This window comes from Semicossyphus pulcher, unplaced genomic scaffold (assembly GCF_022749685.1).
Source record: "Semicossyphus pulcher isolate SPU_LCO1_2020_fin unplaced genomic scaffold, fSemPul1.0.p SCAF_17, whole genome shotgun sequence".
In the NCBI taxonomy this organism is placed as follows: domain Eukaryota; kingdom Metazoa; phylum Chordata; class Actinopteri; order Labriformes; family Labridae; genus Semicossyphus; species Semicossyphus pulcher.
The window spans coordinates 23,829,015-23,844,618 of record NW_027211681.1 but is presented as its reverse complement, the minus strand read 5'-3'; the positions used below and the strand labels follow the sequence as shown (position 1 = coordinate 23,844,618).

Sequence of the window (15,604 nt, the reverse complement as noted above, 5' to 3'; positions counted from 1 at the left end):
TGTAACTCAAAGTTCGGTACATTAATGATGTTACACACATGATTTAGAGGAGTCAAGATTGACTTGTGTCTCTAAGGCCCCGTTTGTTTGACAAATCCATCGCCCCTGACCATCATTCCAAACGAGCTTTGTCACACTTTTTCTCTGAGCGTCCACCTCTTATCCCATCATAATTTCTACAGCCACAAGAGTTAGTAATAATTAACATATTCATGGGTCGTGATGAACTGCACCATCAACCTATATGGTCGTTTTTTACACTTGCTTTTGTAGTGGCAGCTGCTAAACTCTGGAACAGTCCTCCCCAGTACATCAGGTCTGCAGAATCTGTGGTGTGTTTTAAACAGCTGCTGAAAACTCATTTCTACAGGTCGGCGTTTTCATTAATTCTGTCTGTCATGCTTATGTTTGTGTATGAATGTGAGCTGGTATGTGTGTTTGATGTATATATGTATGTTTGTAGCCTATGCCTGTCTGTAATTTGGGATTGGACTTGTGCACGCTCTCCTGTACGAGCAGCACTTTGTAACTGTTTTAAAGATTCTTACACATGTATGCATCAGTTAATATAATCTAATACTATATTATTCTGACTATTCTGTCTAATGAGCAGTTGTAATTATGATGCTTAAAGTATGTTTAAATATAAATTTTTTTTTTTGCTGTTATATTTTTTTAAGTAAAATACTTGAGTAATTCTTCCACCACAGGTTGCAGGTTACAGGTTTGTGCTACTGTGTTCTAGGTTGAAAGTAGCATAAACGTAGGGACTCATCATTACAAGACTTGAAGATTGATCGTGAACTGAAAAGACAATGGATAGAGAAAATCAGAAGGGACACAGATCCACATCACAAGGTAAAATAACATATTTCATTACCCATGATCTACCATTTGATAACCGCTTACATATATATTTAACCCCTTCCTAACTAACATTTCTATCTGATAGTGTTACATGATCCAAGTGGAAAGGAGCATGTTCATTCTGCAGTCTCTCCACACCTCTTGGACTCATTCATTAACGCCTGGAAGTAAGTCTACCCAAAACCTGGGCGTCATAACTGACGACCAGCTAACCTTTAAGGTTCATGTGGCCTTGATTTCTCGGTCATGTCGATTTGCCCTGTACAACATCAGGAAGATCAGACGCTACCTTTCAGAGCATGCAACATGACTGCTGGTACAGGCTCTCGTAATATCACAAATGGCAGGCCATCCTGCATGCACATTCAAACACCTGCAGATGATCCAGAACGCAGCAGCGCGACTGGTCTTCAACCCAAATTGGCACGTCACTCCACTGCTCATATCCCTCCACTGGCTCCCAGTCGCCGCTAGCATCAAATTCTAAACCCTGTTGCTCGCTTACAAAACAGCAACAGAAACGGCTCCTGCCAACCTGAACGCCCTCATCCAGGTCGACACTCGGTCCCGCCCACTACGCTCTGCCAATAAAAGAGTTACCAAACTCCATTCAGTCCGCAGAGTTCCTTTCATCTTTAAAGCTCCTGTGAGGAACTTCGGTTTATGTTGATTTTGGCGCCCTGTGGACAGAGCTGGGCCTCTTACCTCTTTGTTGATTTTGTCCAGTCCTTGTCCTTAAGTGGTGGATTATAACAAAAAATCTCATCCTGCTTTCTTTAACAGTCATACGTAAAAGTCACATTAAATTTTTGCCCTGGATAATGTAAACAAAGGCAGCGTGCAGTTCATCAGTTCGTCTGACACCTTTGTTTTTTGGCCATATGAATTTAAAATGGGATGATTCATCAGTCCTGCTTTAAAAACTTGTCAGCTTCCCCCGAGCCACCAGAAAAAAAATCAGTTATAGCAGTTCTAAAGATCTTGATTAATGCTGCTTTAAATTGTGCAGACGTGTGTTCGTGTGTCTTATTTTCTTTGACAATGAAAACATTTAAAACAATAATCATTGTGAGTCATTTTTATTTTATTTTAACTTGCACAACTTGGTAACATGAAGATCACTTTGTTTTAAGTGTTATCAGCAGTGTTAAAAACAGCAGATTGTTTTTGTCTCTCTGTGTAACAACAAGGAAATTCAACATGATCGTAGATATGTTATTTTCACAACATAACTAAAGTAAAATGGTAAAAATCTGTGACAGAAAATTTGTTGTAGAATCAGTTATTGTTTGTCTAAAAGGGATTTTCAAATAATAGTTGAACATTTAATGCAAAGCAACCAATTGTACATTTATCAGCTGCAAATTCTGAATAACTCACTAGTTTTCTAAATTAATCTGAAATGTCTTTTAGATTACAGGACATTTTCATATTAACCAAACATCAGACACGTCTATAGTCCGGTAATTTTCTTGATCCATGGCAAGTATTCACAGACGTCCATAAATGACGCTGGTGCAGTACAGGCCTCGACACCAGTCAAAACATTGACCCCGTAAATCATTTTATTGAACTCCACTCCTCCACCAGAGTCACCCTGTGAGAAAGATATTATTTGTTACTGAACTTTTGCATAATTCATAGAAAAACTTAATTATATCAAAGTTGAAAAACATGTTATGACTGTAGGAAATATATTAGGTAAGAAACAATTTAACTCACTTTAGCTGTATCCCTGGATGAATGTTTGCCACAGAACCGGTGTGTATAGTCGTAGTTCTTAGCTTCTCCCTGATAGCTTTTGTCCCAACATATTCCCTCACATTTGGCAACCATGAGGCTTGCACACTGGAGCTCTGATGGTTCATCATTTCCTAAAAAAGGAAAGAAAAAAACATTTAGGTTCTGCAAAGGTAACAACTTCATCATTCTCTATTAAACTCAGAAAAAGATTTCACCCAGAAATACACAAACGTCTGCTGTAACTCTTCTTTGAAGGCAGATTATTTAAACTTAAATAAACTTTAAAAAAATGCACACATTTATTAACATCATTTTTTAAATTATTCTTTTTAAAATGGGTTTTTGATTGTTCCCAAACATAAACTGTGCTGATTTTAAAAAGAAATGTTTATGTTTTATATGTATAATTAATGATCAACAAGCATTTGATAAATATTTATATATTTAATGTTTATATGTGAAGCGATGTTTCCAAACATACAAGCAAAAACTAAATTAACTGTGATAAACATAAATAATTGTTAATATAATGAACAAGAGTCATCTCACCTTTTGTACCATCAGGATTCACAGTTGTTGGTCCATAACCAGCAACCTGAACTGCATCACCGCTGAAAAACAACAAAAACAATAGATGTTTGTTTCATTTAAAAGAACAAAACATTTTCTAAAGCACAAACTGATTTCATCAATAATGACTGAACAATTCCAGATTCATCTTGGAAAGGAAAGTTTGAGTGACTCAAGAGTTCAGCTTTTAGACTGATTAAAGGAGAAAGATCACAACTTACACATGTGGACGATTTTTACAGTCCTTTTCTTTAGGAAGTTTAATAGTTGGAAAATGAGTAGGGTTAGATAACTCAGGAAACGACAGCAGCATCATGTCATGTTTCTTGCTGTTCTCATTGTAGATCTCATGTTCTGTGATTTCCACTGGTCGTGTTATTATACCTGGATGCACACCTAGATCTGCTTTCATAGTCCTGCAAAAAAGTAAAGATGAAAGAGGAACATAACTGAATCACTGTAAATACCTCATTTTTAATATAAGGGGTCAGTTATTACTAAATATGAACATAAGCAATGATATCTTCATGTTGGGACTGTGAGAAATATATTGTTATTCTTTTTGTAAGTTATACTGTCACTTTCTCACCATCCGTCCTCCCAGCAGTGAGCTGCAGTCAGAATCCAGCGGTCACTGATCAGAGAACCACCACACAAGGACTCATGGGTTTTATTATCTGATCTCAACTTCACATGGTAGCGATGCTCCATTATTTTACATTTTTGACCTCTAATGATTCTCTTCTGCAGATCCACAGCTGTGCTCACTGTGACACCTGAAAGTAAAAGGGTTAAAACATGGTTGTTGTGCAGATCTTCTTCTTCACTTTAAAGAGTTATTAATATACTATACATGGTGAAATGAGTTGTGTTAGCGTTTCAGAGAGAGCCCAGTATTACAATATATGTTAGCAAACATTTGACCATACTGATTTCCTTCTCTGTTCTTTCACATTCAAAATGCACTAATGTGACCAAAACACTTCATGTCAGCATCAAATAAGATGCTGAGTGTAATTCAAAGTGATCAAATTAGAACTTAACTAGTTCCACTAATGTTACACAAATACAAATGCAATACACCTGGGAAAGAACCGTTCTACATGCTTGATCCATCTCGGCAATCTCCTTGAATTGAATTGTTTAGATATGAATTTCTGTGTGAGTGTAAGGGGACAGGCAAGTTTACATAAAAAGTGAAGTAAAACTTGCATTAATTGCCATTTTACTATTATTGCCTTACGAGAAAACTAAAAGAAAAACCACACAAAGACATACACTCTGAATAACTGCTGCCTGAGCCTGTTAAACTGCCTCCCTCAGGTTTCTGTTAGACATCTCAAAGCGTGTAGAAGAGTGAAAGGAAGCAGCAGACATGTAACAGACAGTTGGCTACTCACCGGCCCACAGCAAAAGGAGAAGACGTGTCATGCCACCCATCTTTTTCCCTGACTGCCCTCCTGGTGCAACACTGGGGCATTTTAAATGTTTTCACACTGACCTGTTGGCCCTCGAGCCTCCAATTGTCTCATGACAGCTTAATACACCCCCATTAGCGATAAAGACCTGCACCTGTGCAAACTTTGGTTAACTTATGAGGTGTTCCCGCCCTATTTGCATTCAACAACAGCAGGAAAATGACTGTGACATACGAGAAAAAACAGTGAGTAGATGAACACACTGTCTAAGCCTCTACAGAATATTTAGTTTGAAATGAAACCATTCAAAACAATTGAGTTGACTTGTTGCTGTATACTTGTACTGTAGGCTTATGTTCCAGTTATTTGCTCACACTCTCAAAACGTCTTCAGCTTTGTCCAAGAAGCATCCTTCCCATGTGTGCATGGAAGCTGCTAGAAACGCTGCAGTTTGCTTGTGGTGCTGAAACACTGAACATCTGTACTTCATGTGTTCCAGCAGGACCCCCGACTGTAAAGGATCTGTAAGACGTGGATCACTTGAAGTCACAAATGATCCTGTTTTGGAGGCTTTATAAATGATGAAACCCACTAAAGGAAAGGTGCATTGTGGTAAGAGTTATTTCCATTTCATTCTTAAGATGTGTCTGCTGTGTTTTCGGAGTATTTTCATTTTAAAGAGTAACTGCACACTTGAACATGTTTTTTTTTGCTGTAATCTGAACTATAATGCTGTACTGTGATGAAACACATCAATGCTGGTGTTAAATATATTTGACAATTCTTACCAGACTTATAAAAATTGGCATTTCATGGGTTGGAAATGGCTCAAACAGGCCACCGACTCTTCTAAATCAGCCCTGGACCCTGCCAGCCGATGGTGACGTAGAGACAACCGTTTGGGACAAAATTACATCATGAAATTTATTTAAAAACAAGAATGTTTTCGCCTGTCAATCAGAGGTGGGCGGTACATCCCCCCCAGCCCCGTCTTTGAGAGGGAGTCTGTGAAACCACGCTCATTTTCAAATATACTGTATACTCGTCGAGACACATCATTCACGAGAGCTAGCACACTGTACATTAGCTTTCTAGCTAACCTTACGTTACCACTCGGAGACTGCGCCCATTCTCTCTTCCGGCTGCACACGCGGTCGGCGTATGCGCACTTTGCCGCATTGCCTCGGCTCTAAAAGCTCCGGCTTCAGGCATTAGTGGGGCTGGAGCCAACGGCTCAAACTGATAAGGCTCGGGACCACCACGGTCCTCCACCACACTGAAGTGCTCTTCTGGGGACTCTGGAGGGGAGAAGTCCTCCACCTCAAAAGAGCCCTCTGTGGCATATGTGCCATGTGACTCTGTGTCGCTCTCAATTTTTCTCTGGCCAGGGGAGGGGACGTCACTGAGCTGCCGTACACACCAACCCCCTCCAGGAGTTATGGTCAGACCTTTGGGTGCAGTTACACTTTAAACTGTCTGCTAAAGATGAAACAAGAGCCTTTTGACACCTTTATGAAAGTTAGTCAAATTTTTCATGGGCTTATCAGGACACTGGAGCTCCCAAGTTCTCTGTATCTCCTGAATTTGCCTCGTGGTGTTTCAGTACATCAGATTTTATTAAACAAAACTTCACCGCACTACGGCGGCTCTTGTTCCTGTTGTGAATGTATCCAAATGTCATTTAAATCTCACTATCTCATTGTGGTTTTACACAAGGGTCTTTTTGTTTTCTTACATTTTATATTAGACGTTAAACAGTTAACAGATCACAGCTACCTGAAATGTGTAGTATTTGGAGAACATTTTAAATGTATTACTAGCTTTCTTTAGGATTTCAAGAGGATTGTATGACACAACAAACAGAATATCTGGTAGTGATAGTAGTATTAGTAGCAGGAGTGTGTGTACATGCATTTTTGTATGCATATGTGTGTGTGACTCAAAAGGATATTAAGTAAGGACGAGGCTGTGGCTCTCTCTCACACACACAAACAAATTCATGTTTTCATTAGAAAATCTAGACGTATTTTCTGTGCTTTCAGCGTGACTTAGTTTTCTTTTTTCTGTTGAAATACTTGATACTTTCACCTGTCTGAGAAATAAAACTCGCTCTAATGTTGAACTGCTCACAGATCTTGTCCAAACCGAAACCATAGCTTGTGATAAGGGGTCACTAGAAGTGGTGGTAGATTTATGTTTTATTGGTATTTGTTCTGTACTTGAGCATTTCCATTGAATGTTACTTTTTACTTCTACTCAACAAAATTCTGAAGGAAAATTAAAAAAAAAGGTCACCAGAGTGGTTTTGACCTGATTTAAGCTCGATTTAAAGCATTACCAAGAGGGGACCATATAATGTCCCCTGTTGACCGCATCGTCCCATGTTGGTGTATGTGTAGAGACGCCAAAGTCCACTGTTATAATATAAACAAGTTCACGCACACACACACATACACAGATTGTACATAGAAATGTAGAATCTGTTGGTGTGGGACCAGATTTTAGTTGAGGAGTTCTGGTTTCCGTCTGTTGTACGTTTGTAGTCTGAGTAGTATTGACCAAATCCCAGATCGGCAGGCTTTGCTATATGCAGGAAAACCAGTTTGTATAGAGAGCAATGGGGGGCAACAAATTCTGCTGTGATACAATCTTGAGGAAGAGAGAGAGAGAGAGAGATGGCACCAGAAGAAATAATATGCAGCAATCAGGAAGGAGCTGGAGAGTGTCACTGGAGGAAGACACGCCCACACACACACACACACACACACACACACACACGGGAACACAAGGCAGCACAAAGAAACAGGAGGAACAACTGGTGGCCTGGCCAGAGCCATAACAATAATGCTGAACTTGATGTTATTTCTTTGTTTCTTTACAGAAATGGCAGATTGTACTTTTAATTTGAAAAGCTGACAGCGGCAGGAAGGGCAGAAACAGCAAGAAAGGACGTAACTAACATTTAAACACATGATGTGGAAAGGGGCTTCCTCTGTAATATCACAACTACTTAAAAGATAGTACTTGAATAAATGTATGTACTGAATGGCTAGCTCTGAACTGAGATTGGGAGGGGGGTAAGCCGCCGAGGGGGGTGGGGGTGGTCAGGCGGCAAGGTGGGATGGCATTTGTTTAGCAGAAGGTTCAGGACGCCACACACCGACTCCACCAGCCCATCTCTAATGTGCAGACTCTGGCTCTAGATTACATCATCAGCGGGAGATGGTAAAGCCCACCTCAGGGTTATTTTTGCATCACTTTTATACAAAGAGAGGAAGTAGAGACTGTTAGTGTATTACAGCACACTGCATGGAAGAATAGGTAAGGACCATCTCCTAGTACAGTCAGTTATCAGTGAAAATACACAATATGTCTGCTGTGTAAAACCACAATGAGATAGTGAGATTTAAATAGACATTTGGATACATTCACAACAGGAGAGAGCAGCCGCAGTACGGTGAGGTTTTGTTTGATAAAATGTGATGTACTTTGACACCACGAGGCAAATTCAGGAGATACAGAGAACTTAGGACGTGTGAGCTCCAGTGTTCTGATAAGCACATGAAAAATGTAAATAAGTAACTTTCATCAACGTGCCTCTCATTTAATCTGCAAGTGACAGTTAACAATGAAAATACTCTGAGCACCTAAGACAGAAAACACAGCAGAAACAACTTAAGAATGGCTGCTTCTCATGTCTCTTAAATTGCATCCATGCTTCCTCCCCTTGCGTCGTTCACTTGCGTCTTTGTCCCTCCCACCAGAGATGCTTGGAGAAACGCGAGGAAACCAAGAGAGGAGAGAGGAAACGAGGGAATGTTTTTTAAAGTCGAGGTGAAATGAAAAATGTCATTTTAATCCTTTTAGATCACATCCCCGGTAATATTGTGCAGCTATTTGACAATATAGGCCAAAAACAAATACAGAAAATCCATTTCTTTGTATTCTTGTATCAAAATCTGATAATTTTTTCTTCCGGTAAAACTACATTTCACTTGTGCTTACGTAAGCTAGCACCAAACAATTTCAACCAATCAATCTGCAACATTTAGCCGCAGAGCGCCAAGAACGCTCGGTCAGTTAGCTAGCTACTGCGCTGTGGAGAACGTCTGTCTACGCCCACTTCTCAACGATCAAATCAAATCCCTCTAATGATATGTCCCGCCTGCACGTCCTGTTTCACTCGGAAATACGTCACGATACGGAAGCTAGATACTCTCGAAATGCCGTTTCAGCTCGACTTTAAGAGACATGAGACGTCCTTTCTGATGAAGCGTCACGTGCAGCAATGTCCATTTGTGATGACGGCATCAGCTGATCACCACTGGATTAGCTGTCAGTCTGCTTTAACAGCTGTGTGTGCCAGCACACATGTGCACTGTATTAATACTAATAAAACACACAGTAACAGTGTTTTCTCTCTGTATCCTGTTACCTGTTTATCAAACACCTGCACATGAAGAACAGGCTGCAGTCTGTGTTCCTGCTGCTTAGAGCCATACGGACATTTCTTACCAGCACCATGTCTTTATATTATTTGTTCATTATTTACATCTTTGATTACTGATAATCTGATCTGAATTCATTATTTAATAAGCCCAAATACTGTCTGTTCATGAACTATGAAAATTATTTGTTAGGCTAAAAGTTTCAGGGAAAATAGAAATCACTTCACGCTGATCAAACCCGACCTCAATGATGATCAGTCTCACACGTGACTGAATAAAAAGTGGTGCCTGCTGACAGAGAGACTCTCCTGTTCCCTCTGAATTCATTCATTCATTCATTCATCAGTAATAAAAGTTACAATTGACTGATTATGATGTATTTGTTTTTAATTTCATTTCATAGAAATGAATCTGCTTTTGCTACTTTTGATTTTTAGACAACTTATTTTTACTCAGATGGTGGCTCAGAAAACAAATCAAATCGGCAGTTATTCACTGCATTATATTTCTTTCATGACAAGTTATGCTCAATATTTTGTTCTAAACGATCTCAGTCAAATACCAACTCATTATACCGACGTTGTTTATAGTCGGTTTCAAGGCACGCTGTAACATCTGTTTAAAGGTCGGCTTCTTCCTCTCTGCGGTATGAAACTCCGGTGACGTGAAGTTTCACGAGTCTGTTCTGCTGCAGTGTCCAATCACTAACTGATATCTAATAAGGGGGCGTGTCGGCCAATAAAAGACTTCTGTGGAGGCTGCTCTTGTGTATCCTCACTTATCGCTCTTCTGAATTCCCTCCTCTCTCCTCGATTCTCGCTCCTCCGAGCAGCGATAAGAGCTTTGAGATGATCCTCAATATGGTGGCTCTGGATATACTTCCGGTTCGAGCGAGGAGCGATGAAATATTAAATAAGAGACATGAGAAGCAGCCAATGAAATGGAAATAACTCTTACCACAATGCACCTTTCCTTTAGTGGGTTTCATCATTTATAAAGCCTCCAAAACAGGATCATTTGTGACTTTAAGTGATCCATGTCTTACAGATCCTTTACAGTCGGGGGTCCTGCTGGAACACATGAAGTACAGATGTTCAGTGTTTCAGCGCCACAAGCAAACTGCAGCGTTTCTAGCAGCTTCCATGTACACATGGGAAGGATGCTTCTTGGACAAAGCTGAAGATGTTTTTTTACAAGAGTGTGCGTGTGTGTGTGTGTGTGTGTGTGTGTGTGTGTGAGAGAGAGAGCAAATAACTGGAACACAGTACAGTATACAGCAACAATTCAACTCAATTGTTTTGATTGGATTCATTTCAAACTAAATATTCTGTAGAGGCTTAGACACTGTGTTCATCTACTCTGACTGTTTTTACTCGTATGTCACAGTCATTTTCCTGCTGTGGTTGAATGCAAATAGGGCAGGAACACCTGATAAGTTAAACAAAAATTTCCATAGGTGCACACCCTTGTCGCCAATGTTGGTGTATTAAGCTGTCGTTAGGTGATTGGTGACTCGAGGGCCGACAGGTCAGTGTGAAAACCTTTAAGTTGCACCAGGAGGGCAGTCGGGGAGAAAGATGGGTGGCACGACACGTCTTCTGCTTCTGCTGTGGGCCGGTGAGTAGCCAACTGTCTTCTTCAGGTCTGCTGCTTACTTTAAATGTTCAACATGTTTTGAGATAGTATAAAACTGAATCTTACAGAAACACATAGCAGTCAGTTTTACAGTCTCACACAGGCACATACCGTTGGGGTATTGTAAGGTATTCTTTTTCAATTTTCTCAAAAAGCTTTTTGTGATCTTGTCGACTTTCCTGTCCTCTTAAACTTTCAGCAACAATTTCACACTTCAATGTTTTTTCTCTCTTGTAGTCAAGGGACGTAATGCATGCATCGATAAGCCATTATTTATCAACAATTAATAGCTGTGAACGCAACCCCACACAAGAGAGGTGGCTAGTTGGTGGCTGTTTATAAGACAAGTGGGACAAAATAATTAGTGTTGGCGGCTGGATGACTGAATGGGAGAGAGAGTAGAGGTGAGAATGGATTAACAGAAAGTTTTTGATATCACTAGGAATTATTTGTAGGACTACAATGGCCAGATAGCAGTGATGACAACAAGAGAACTGAAAGGGCCAAATGCATCCATCCATCTGTGAGCTATAACCTGTTAAAAGTTGGATGTCTGGACATATTTGCAGGAGATTGAAGCATGTAGAATGATTCTTCCACGGACACAAGGTGTGACGTCAATGAGAACTTGTGGCTCAGTGCAAAAGGCATGCTTAAAAAGAAGAGATTGAAAGGATGAAAATGGTTGTGCGAGCTTCATTTCCTCTGGCAGGCTGTTCCACATAGTTTTCTATTGCATTATTAAAAATAATAAGAAAATGAAAAACACTGGACTTCCTCAGGAATCTGTCACAGCGCAACCGATCATGCACAGTATAGTATATTGATATCTTTCTGGAGTGAAGAATTAATTTTCTACAACAATCATGGTTTTAACTCACCTGGTGGAGGACTTTCTCTTTCAGGTGTCACAGTGAGCACAGCTTTGAATCTGCAGAAGAGAATCATTAACGGTCATGACTGTGATGCTGCAGAACGTCAGTACCATGTGAAGTTGATAGGATCTAATCTGATGTATGACTATAAGTGTGGTGGCTCTCTGATCAGTGACCAGTGGATTCTGACTGCCTCTCATTGCGACCACTGGTAAGAAAGTGACAGTTTTACTTTAAAACTAGCAGCAATATATTTTCTAAAAGTCCCAATAGCTTTCCAAACATGAAGATAACTTGGCTTGTGTTCATGGTCAGTAACTACTGTAGGGCTGCAACAACTACTTGATTAAAGCGAGTAATATCGATTTTCGAATTTCATCATCGATTAGTTGGGTCTTTGTTATCATACACGGCATGCGCTGTGAAAACGTCACTGGGGGCAGCCAGCCAATGCCGCAGCTTGTGTAGCTCACGTGATGAGTTACAGAAAGTTACTCCGCCTCCTCCTCAGTTTGTTGTGCGGTGCTGATGATGTGTCCGCCTCCGGTAGATAAGAAACGCATGATTACGGTTTCTAACTGACGGACTGAAACTCCGTCTATTTTCTATCCTCTCTGTTTTGTGATGGGCCCATAGCCGGGCCGCTGATGAAGCAGCAGAGGACAGTATACCATAGTAGTCAAGCTGTTAATAAACTAACGCCATGGGTAAAGCTAATTTAACGCTAATTCTTGATAAAGCTGCCCGGCTTCATTAAACCATCACAACATGGAGAAAAAACTGACGGAAAATATTTCTGTCCGTCACATTGTTTTTAGTTTACCTTGTAGTCGTGCGTTTGTTTGTCAGAACGGACACTAATCTATCGCTAATTAGCTGAAATTCGGTGGAAGAAACTCTGGAGTATAACGCCGGGGACACACCGGACACCGAAGCGCCGCGAATAGCCGCGAAGCGGAGCCAGTTTCCTTTCGGCGCCCATGTTAACCGATTGTGTCGTTCACACCAGACGCGGCGCGCACCTCTGCGGCCGGCTCGCGCCCTGCAGCGATTGTTTCGGCGTCTGGTCTATTTTTTGCGCGAACTGCGTCAATCCTGGCAGGAAGTCACACATGAAACAACGAGAGAATCCGGTCAATTTTCAAAATAAAACACCGCGATTGACAAATGCGATGTTATATTTGTGTGCTTTTATATATTTGTCAGTATCTAAACCGAGTGCTGATAAAATAATCAATTAATCGTAGAAATAATTGACAGATGAATCGATTATCAAACTAGTTGTTAGTTGCAGCCCTAAAATACTGATATTGAAATATGTTGTAGTTACAGTCATTCTAAGATGTTTCTGTTTACCTCAACTTATTTGTAGGTTTACAGAGGCAAACATAGGTGTTCATCCAGGTCCAGGAAATGGTAAGAAAATAAAGTCGTTCTCTAAGATCTTTAAGGAAAAGAAGAATTTTATAATGAAGAAGAAACACGACATCATGCTGCTGAAGCTACCTGAAACTACTCAGATTCAACCTGTAGCACTCCCTGACGAACAGGACTGTAACACTCGTCACAATATGTGAGTTGTGATCTTTCCCTATTGATACGTGTGCAGCTGAACTTTGGAGGAACTAGAATTTTCAGTTGAATATTTTTTAAAACTTTTGTATTGGGCTGAAAACAATACATTTCCTGTCTTTCAAAAAAAAAAAAACTTCTGTAAAACATAAACTTTCATTTCTTTAATTGTGTTTCAGACGTTCATTTCAGATTGCAGGTCACGGAGCCACAACTAAGGATCCTAAAAAAGGTGAGAAAATTATTTTTTTTAAGGTTATAACAGTTAGTGTTTATATTTTTGCCTTTGTGCTTGGTAAAATCACTGCCCAATATATTTGTAGTTATACATTTTTAACCATTATATAAATATATACAACTCAAGCTCAACCCAGCAAATACACGATATTTGGGGAACATTTTTAGTCAGATAATAACTTGATGCAGTTTGACTCCTTAAAGAAATAAAAATGTTTGTATTCATTTTAATAAAGGATGAAAAACAATACATAATCTGATTCCAATGAAACAGATAAAAAGTGTTTTTTTTGTCTTTTAAGTAAAAAAAAATGTTAAATCCTCATTTAGGAGTTGATGACCCAGCTAAACTTCAGTGTGCAGACATCCCAGTTATGGACTGTACAGATGTTATAAACTGTATGAAGAAAAATGCCCCGAAGTTCTATGAGGAGTACGGCTCTCAACACTGGTTCTGTGGCCAATCTGATCACGTTGCTACAACTTCCGTGAGTTAGAATTGTTTCTCAAGTTTTTCAGTAAATTATGCAAAATTCTGTAACTTCTCTTTCTCACAGGGTGACTCTGGTGGAGGAGTGGTGCACGATGGCAAGATTTATGGGGTCATTTCTTTCACTGGTGCTGCTTCCCCTAATTGTGTTGCATCAGCTGGATTTATGGATGTCTGTGATTACTTGTCATGGATCAAAGAGACTGCTGGTATACCTTAAAGAGACAAAGTAAAGCAACGTCTTCTTAATGGTAAACACTGAAATGTTTTGTCATTAAAAAGACATTTCACTTGTGAGTTGCTCTTCATTTGAAATTGATAAATGATAAATTGATTTGTTCAAAACAAATGTTTTTCAAAAGTCCATCTAAAGTTAATGATTAACAGTATGCGCCTGCTTTCACAAAGCTGTGTATGTTGAAATAAAGTAAAGATGACTCACAATCATTATTGTTTTAAATGCTTTCATTGTCAAAGAAAAACGATACACAAACACGTCTCTGCACAATACAAAGCACCATTATTAGAGATCTTTAAAATTACAATAAGCATTATTTTTGGTAACTACATGTCAGCAAACAAAAGATGTACCAAGACTGACTTATCGTATCTGTTAGCAAATAGTTGTTTAGTTAGTGAACTCATCCAGCAGATATGGAGAAGCATTATCATTTGTTTGTTTGTTCCTCACATAAACATAGTGTGACCACGAGCACTTTTATCTAAACACACAATGCCATTCTCTGACGCTCGTGAATTAGAAATCACTTTGTTGATTTGAACCACTTTGTACGGTCCAGTTCAAAGGTCTGCAGAGGGTGACTATAGAGTTTGTTCTGTGTGAAAGCTAAGTGATGGCATCTCTGTGCAAATGAGGCTAGGAACGAACACTCAGTGAGGATGTGACCGTTTATGTCCCTGCAACATTCAGCGCTGAGTTTGATGTCTATGCGTTTCTTTTTCTGTTCTTTTTTTGTTTCTTTAGTTGTTCTTAATTATGTAAAGTGACTTTGAGTACCATGAAAAGCGCTATACAAATAACATGTATTATTATTATTATTATTATTATTATTATTATTATTATTCAGTTCAGTAATATTTTCAGTGTTTGGCTTATTAATTATGGTTTTACTTTACTAATAGCTCAGTTTTTCACAACAGCATCACATTATGATTTATATTTTGATTCGCACAGTTTTTAAAAAGGTTTCCCAGCTTCCTGGCTGAGCTGATAAAATCTGAGACACCAGTGAAGGAACACCTGCTGCTAAAAACTCCTAATTCAAACGGTCATTTTGCCCATTTAGAATAGTCATTTGACTTTGCAGATTCGGTGTGAAAGAATACTTCTTTACTTCTATTGACCTAAGATTAGAGCTAAGGGACCTGAGGGATTTGGGGTTGGAAGTAACTTCAGGGTTAACCCTGGGTGTCTTTAAAGCCCTTTGGCATTCTCTGATGATCTGTAGGAGATATTCACTGTATAAGAAAACATCTGAGCTACACAATACTTTAATGGAACACTGGATGTAATGATACTTAACTCTACTCTTGCCCTTACAGTGAGGCAGTGGTATTACAAGCCTGTGAATTTATGAATTAATTCAGTTGCCAGCTGTACTTCCTGCGTTGCGGAAAGTTAAAAGATAATACCCACAGTATGTTACAAATTTAAAAGTGTAATAAATTGATAATGTTAAAATCTGTGATGAGGATAAAATGATCATTAATTCATGATTGACTAAATCA

General features: G+C 39.3%; 2 protein-coding genes across 2 annotated transcripts; one reads left to right on the top strand and one right to left on the bottom strand.

Moving 5' to 3' along the window:
- Positions 1-1,952: 1,952 nt before the first annotated feature.
- Positions 1,953-4,620, bottom strand: LOC138595047 (putative trypsin-6). The gene is made up of 6 exons (XM_069666366.1): positions 4,581-4,620; positions 3,770-3,956; positions 3,402-3,596; positions 3,160-3,221; positions 2,590-2,741; positions 1,953-2,464 (listed from the first exon to the last, which is right to left on the bottom strand). Exons 1-6 carry the CDS (start codon positions 4,618-4,620, stop codon positions 2,321-2,323), a joined length of 780 nt encoding a protein of 259 aa, XP_069522467.1. The 3' UTR covers positions 1,953-2,320.
- A 6,003-nt stretch (positions 4,621-10,623) lies between these two features.
- LOC138595046 (anionic trypsin-2-like) lies at positions 10,624-14,214 on the top strand. The gene is made up of 6 exons (XM_069666365.1): positions 10,624-10,663; positions 11,587-11,767; positions 12,929-13,129; positions 13,308-13,360; positions 13,696-13,853; positions 13,923-14,214. The coding sequence occupies exons 1-6, from the start codon at positions 10,624-10,626 to the stop codon at positions 14,073-14,075; spliced, it is 786 nt and encodes a 261-aa protein (XP_069522466.1). The 3' UTR covers positions 14,076-14,214.
- Positions 14,215-15,604: the final 1,390 nt, after the last annotated feature.

Excerpts from the sequence above, each read along its gene's own strand:
- LOC138595047 (XM_069666366.1), bottom strand. The coding sequence starts at position 4,620 with ATGGGTGGCATGACACGTCTTCTCCTTTTGCTGTGGGCCG. Across the intron at positions 3,957-4,580 it reads TCTCCTTTTGCTGTGGGCCG|GTGTCACAGTGAGCACAGCT; the intron begins GTGAGTAGCCAA and ends TTTTACTTTCAG. Across the intron at positions 2,465-2,589 it reads CATCCAGGGATACAGCTAAA|GGTGACTCTGGTGGAGGAGT; the intron begins GTGAGTTAAATT and ends TCTTTCTCACAG.
- LOC138595046 (XM_069666365.1), top strand. The coding sequence starts at position 10,624 with ATGGGTGGCACGACACGTCTTCTGCTTCTGCTGTGGGCCG. Across the intron at positions 10,664-11,586 it reads TCTGCTTCTGCTGTGGGCCG|GTGTCACAGTGAGCACAGCT; the intron begins GTGAGTAGCCAA and ends TTTCTCTTTCAG. Across the intron at positions 13,130-13,307 it reads TGTAACACTCGTCACAATAT|ACGTTCATTTCAGATTGCAG; the intron begins GTGAGTTGTGAT and ends ATTGTGTTTCAG.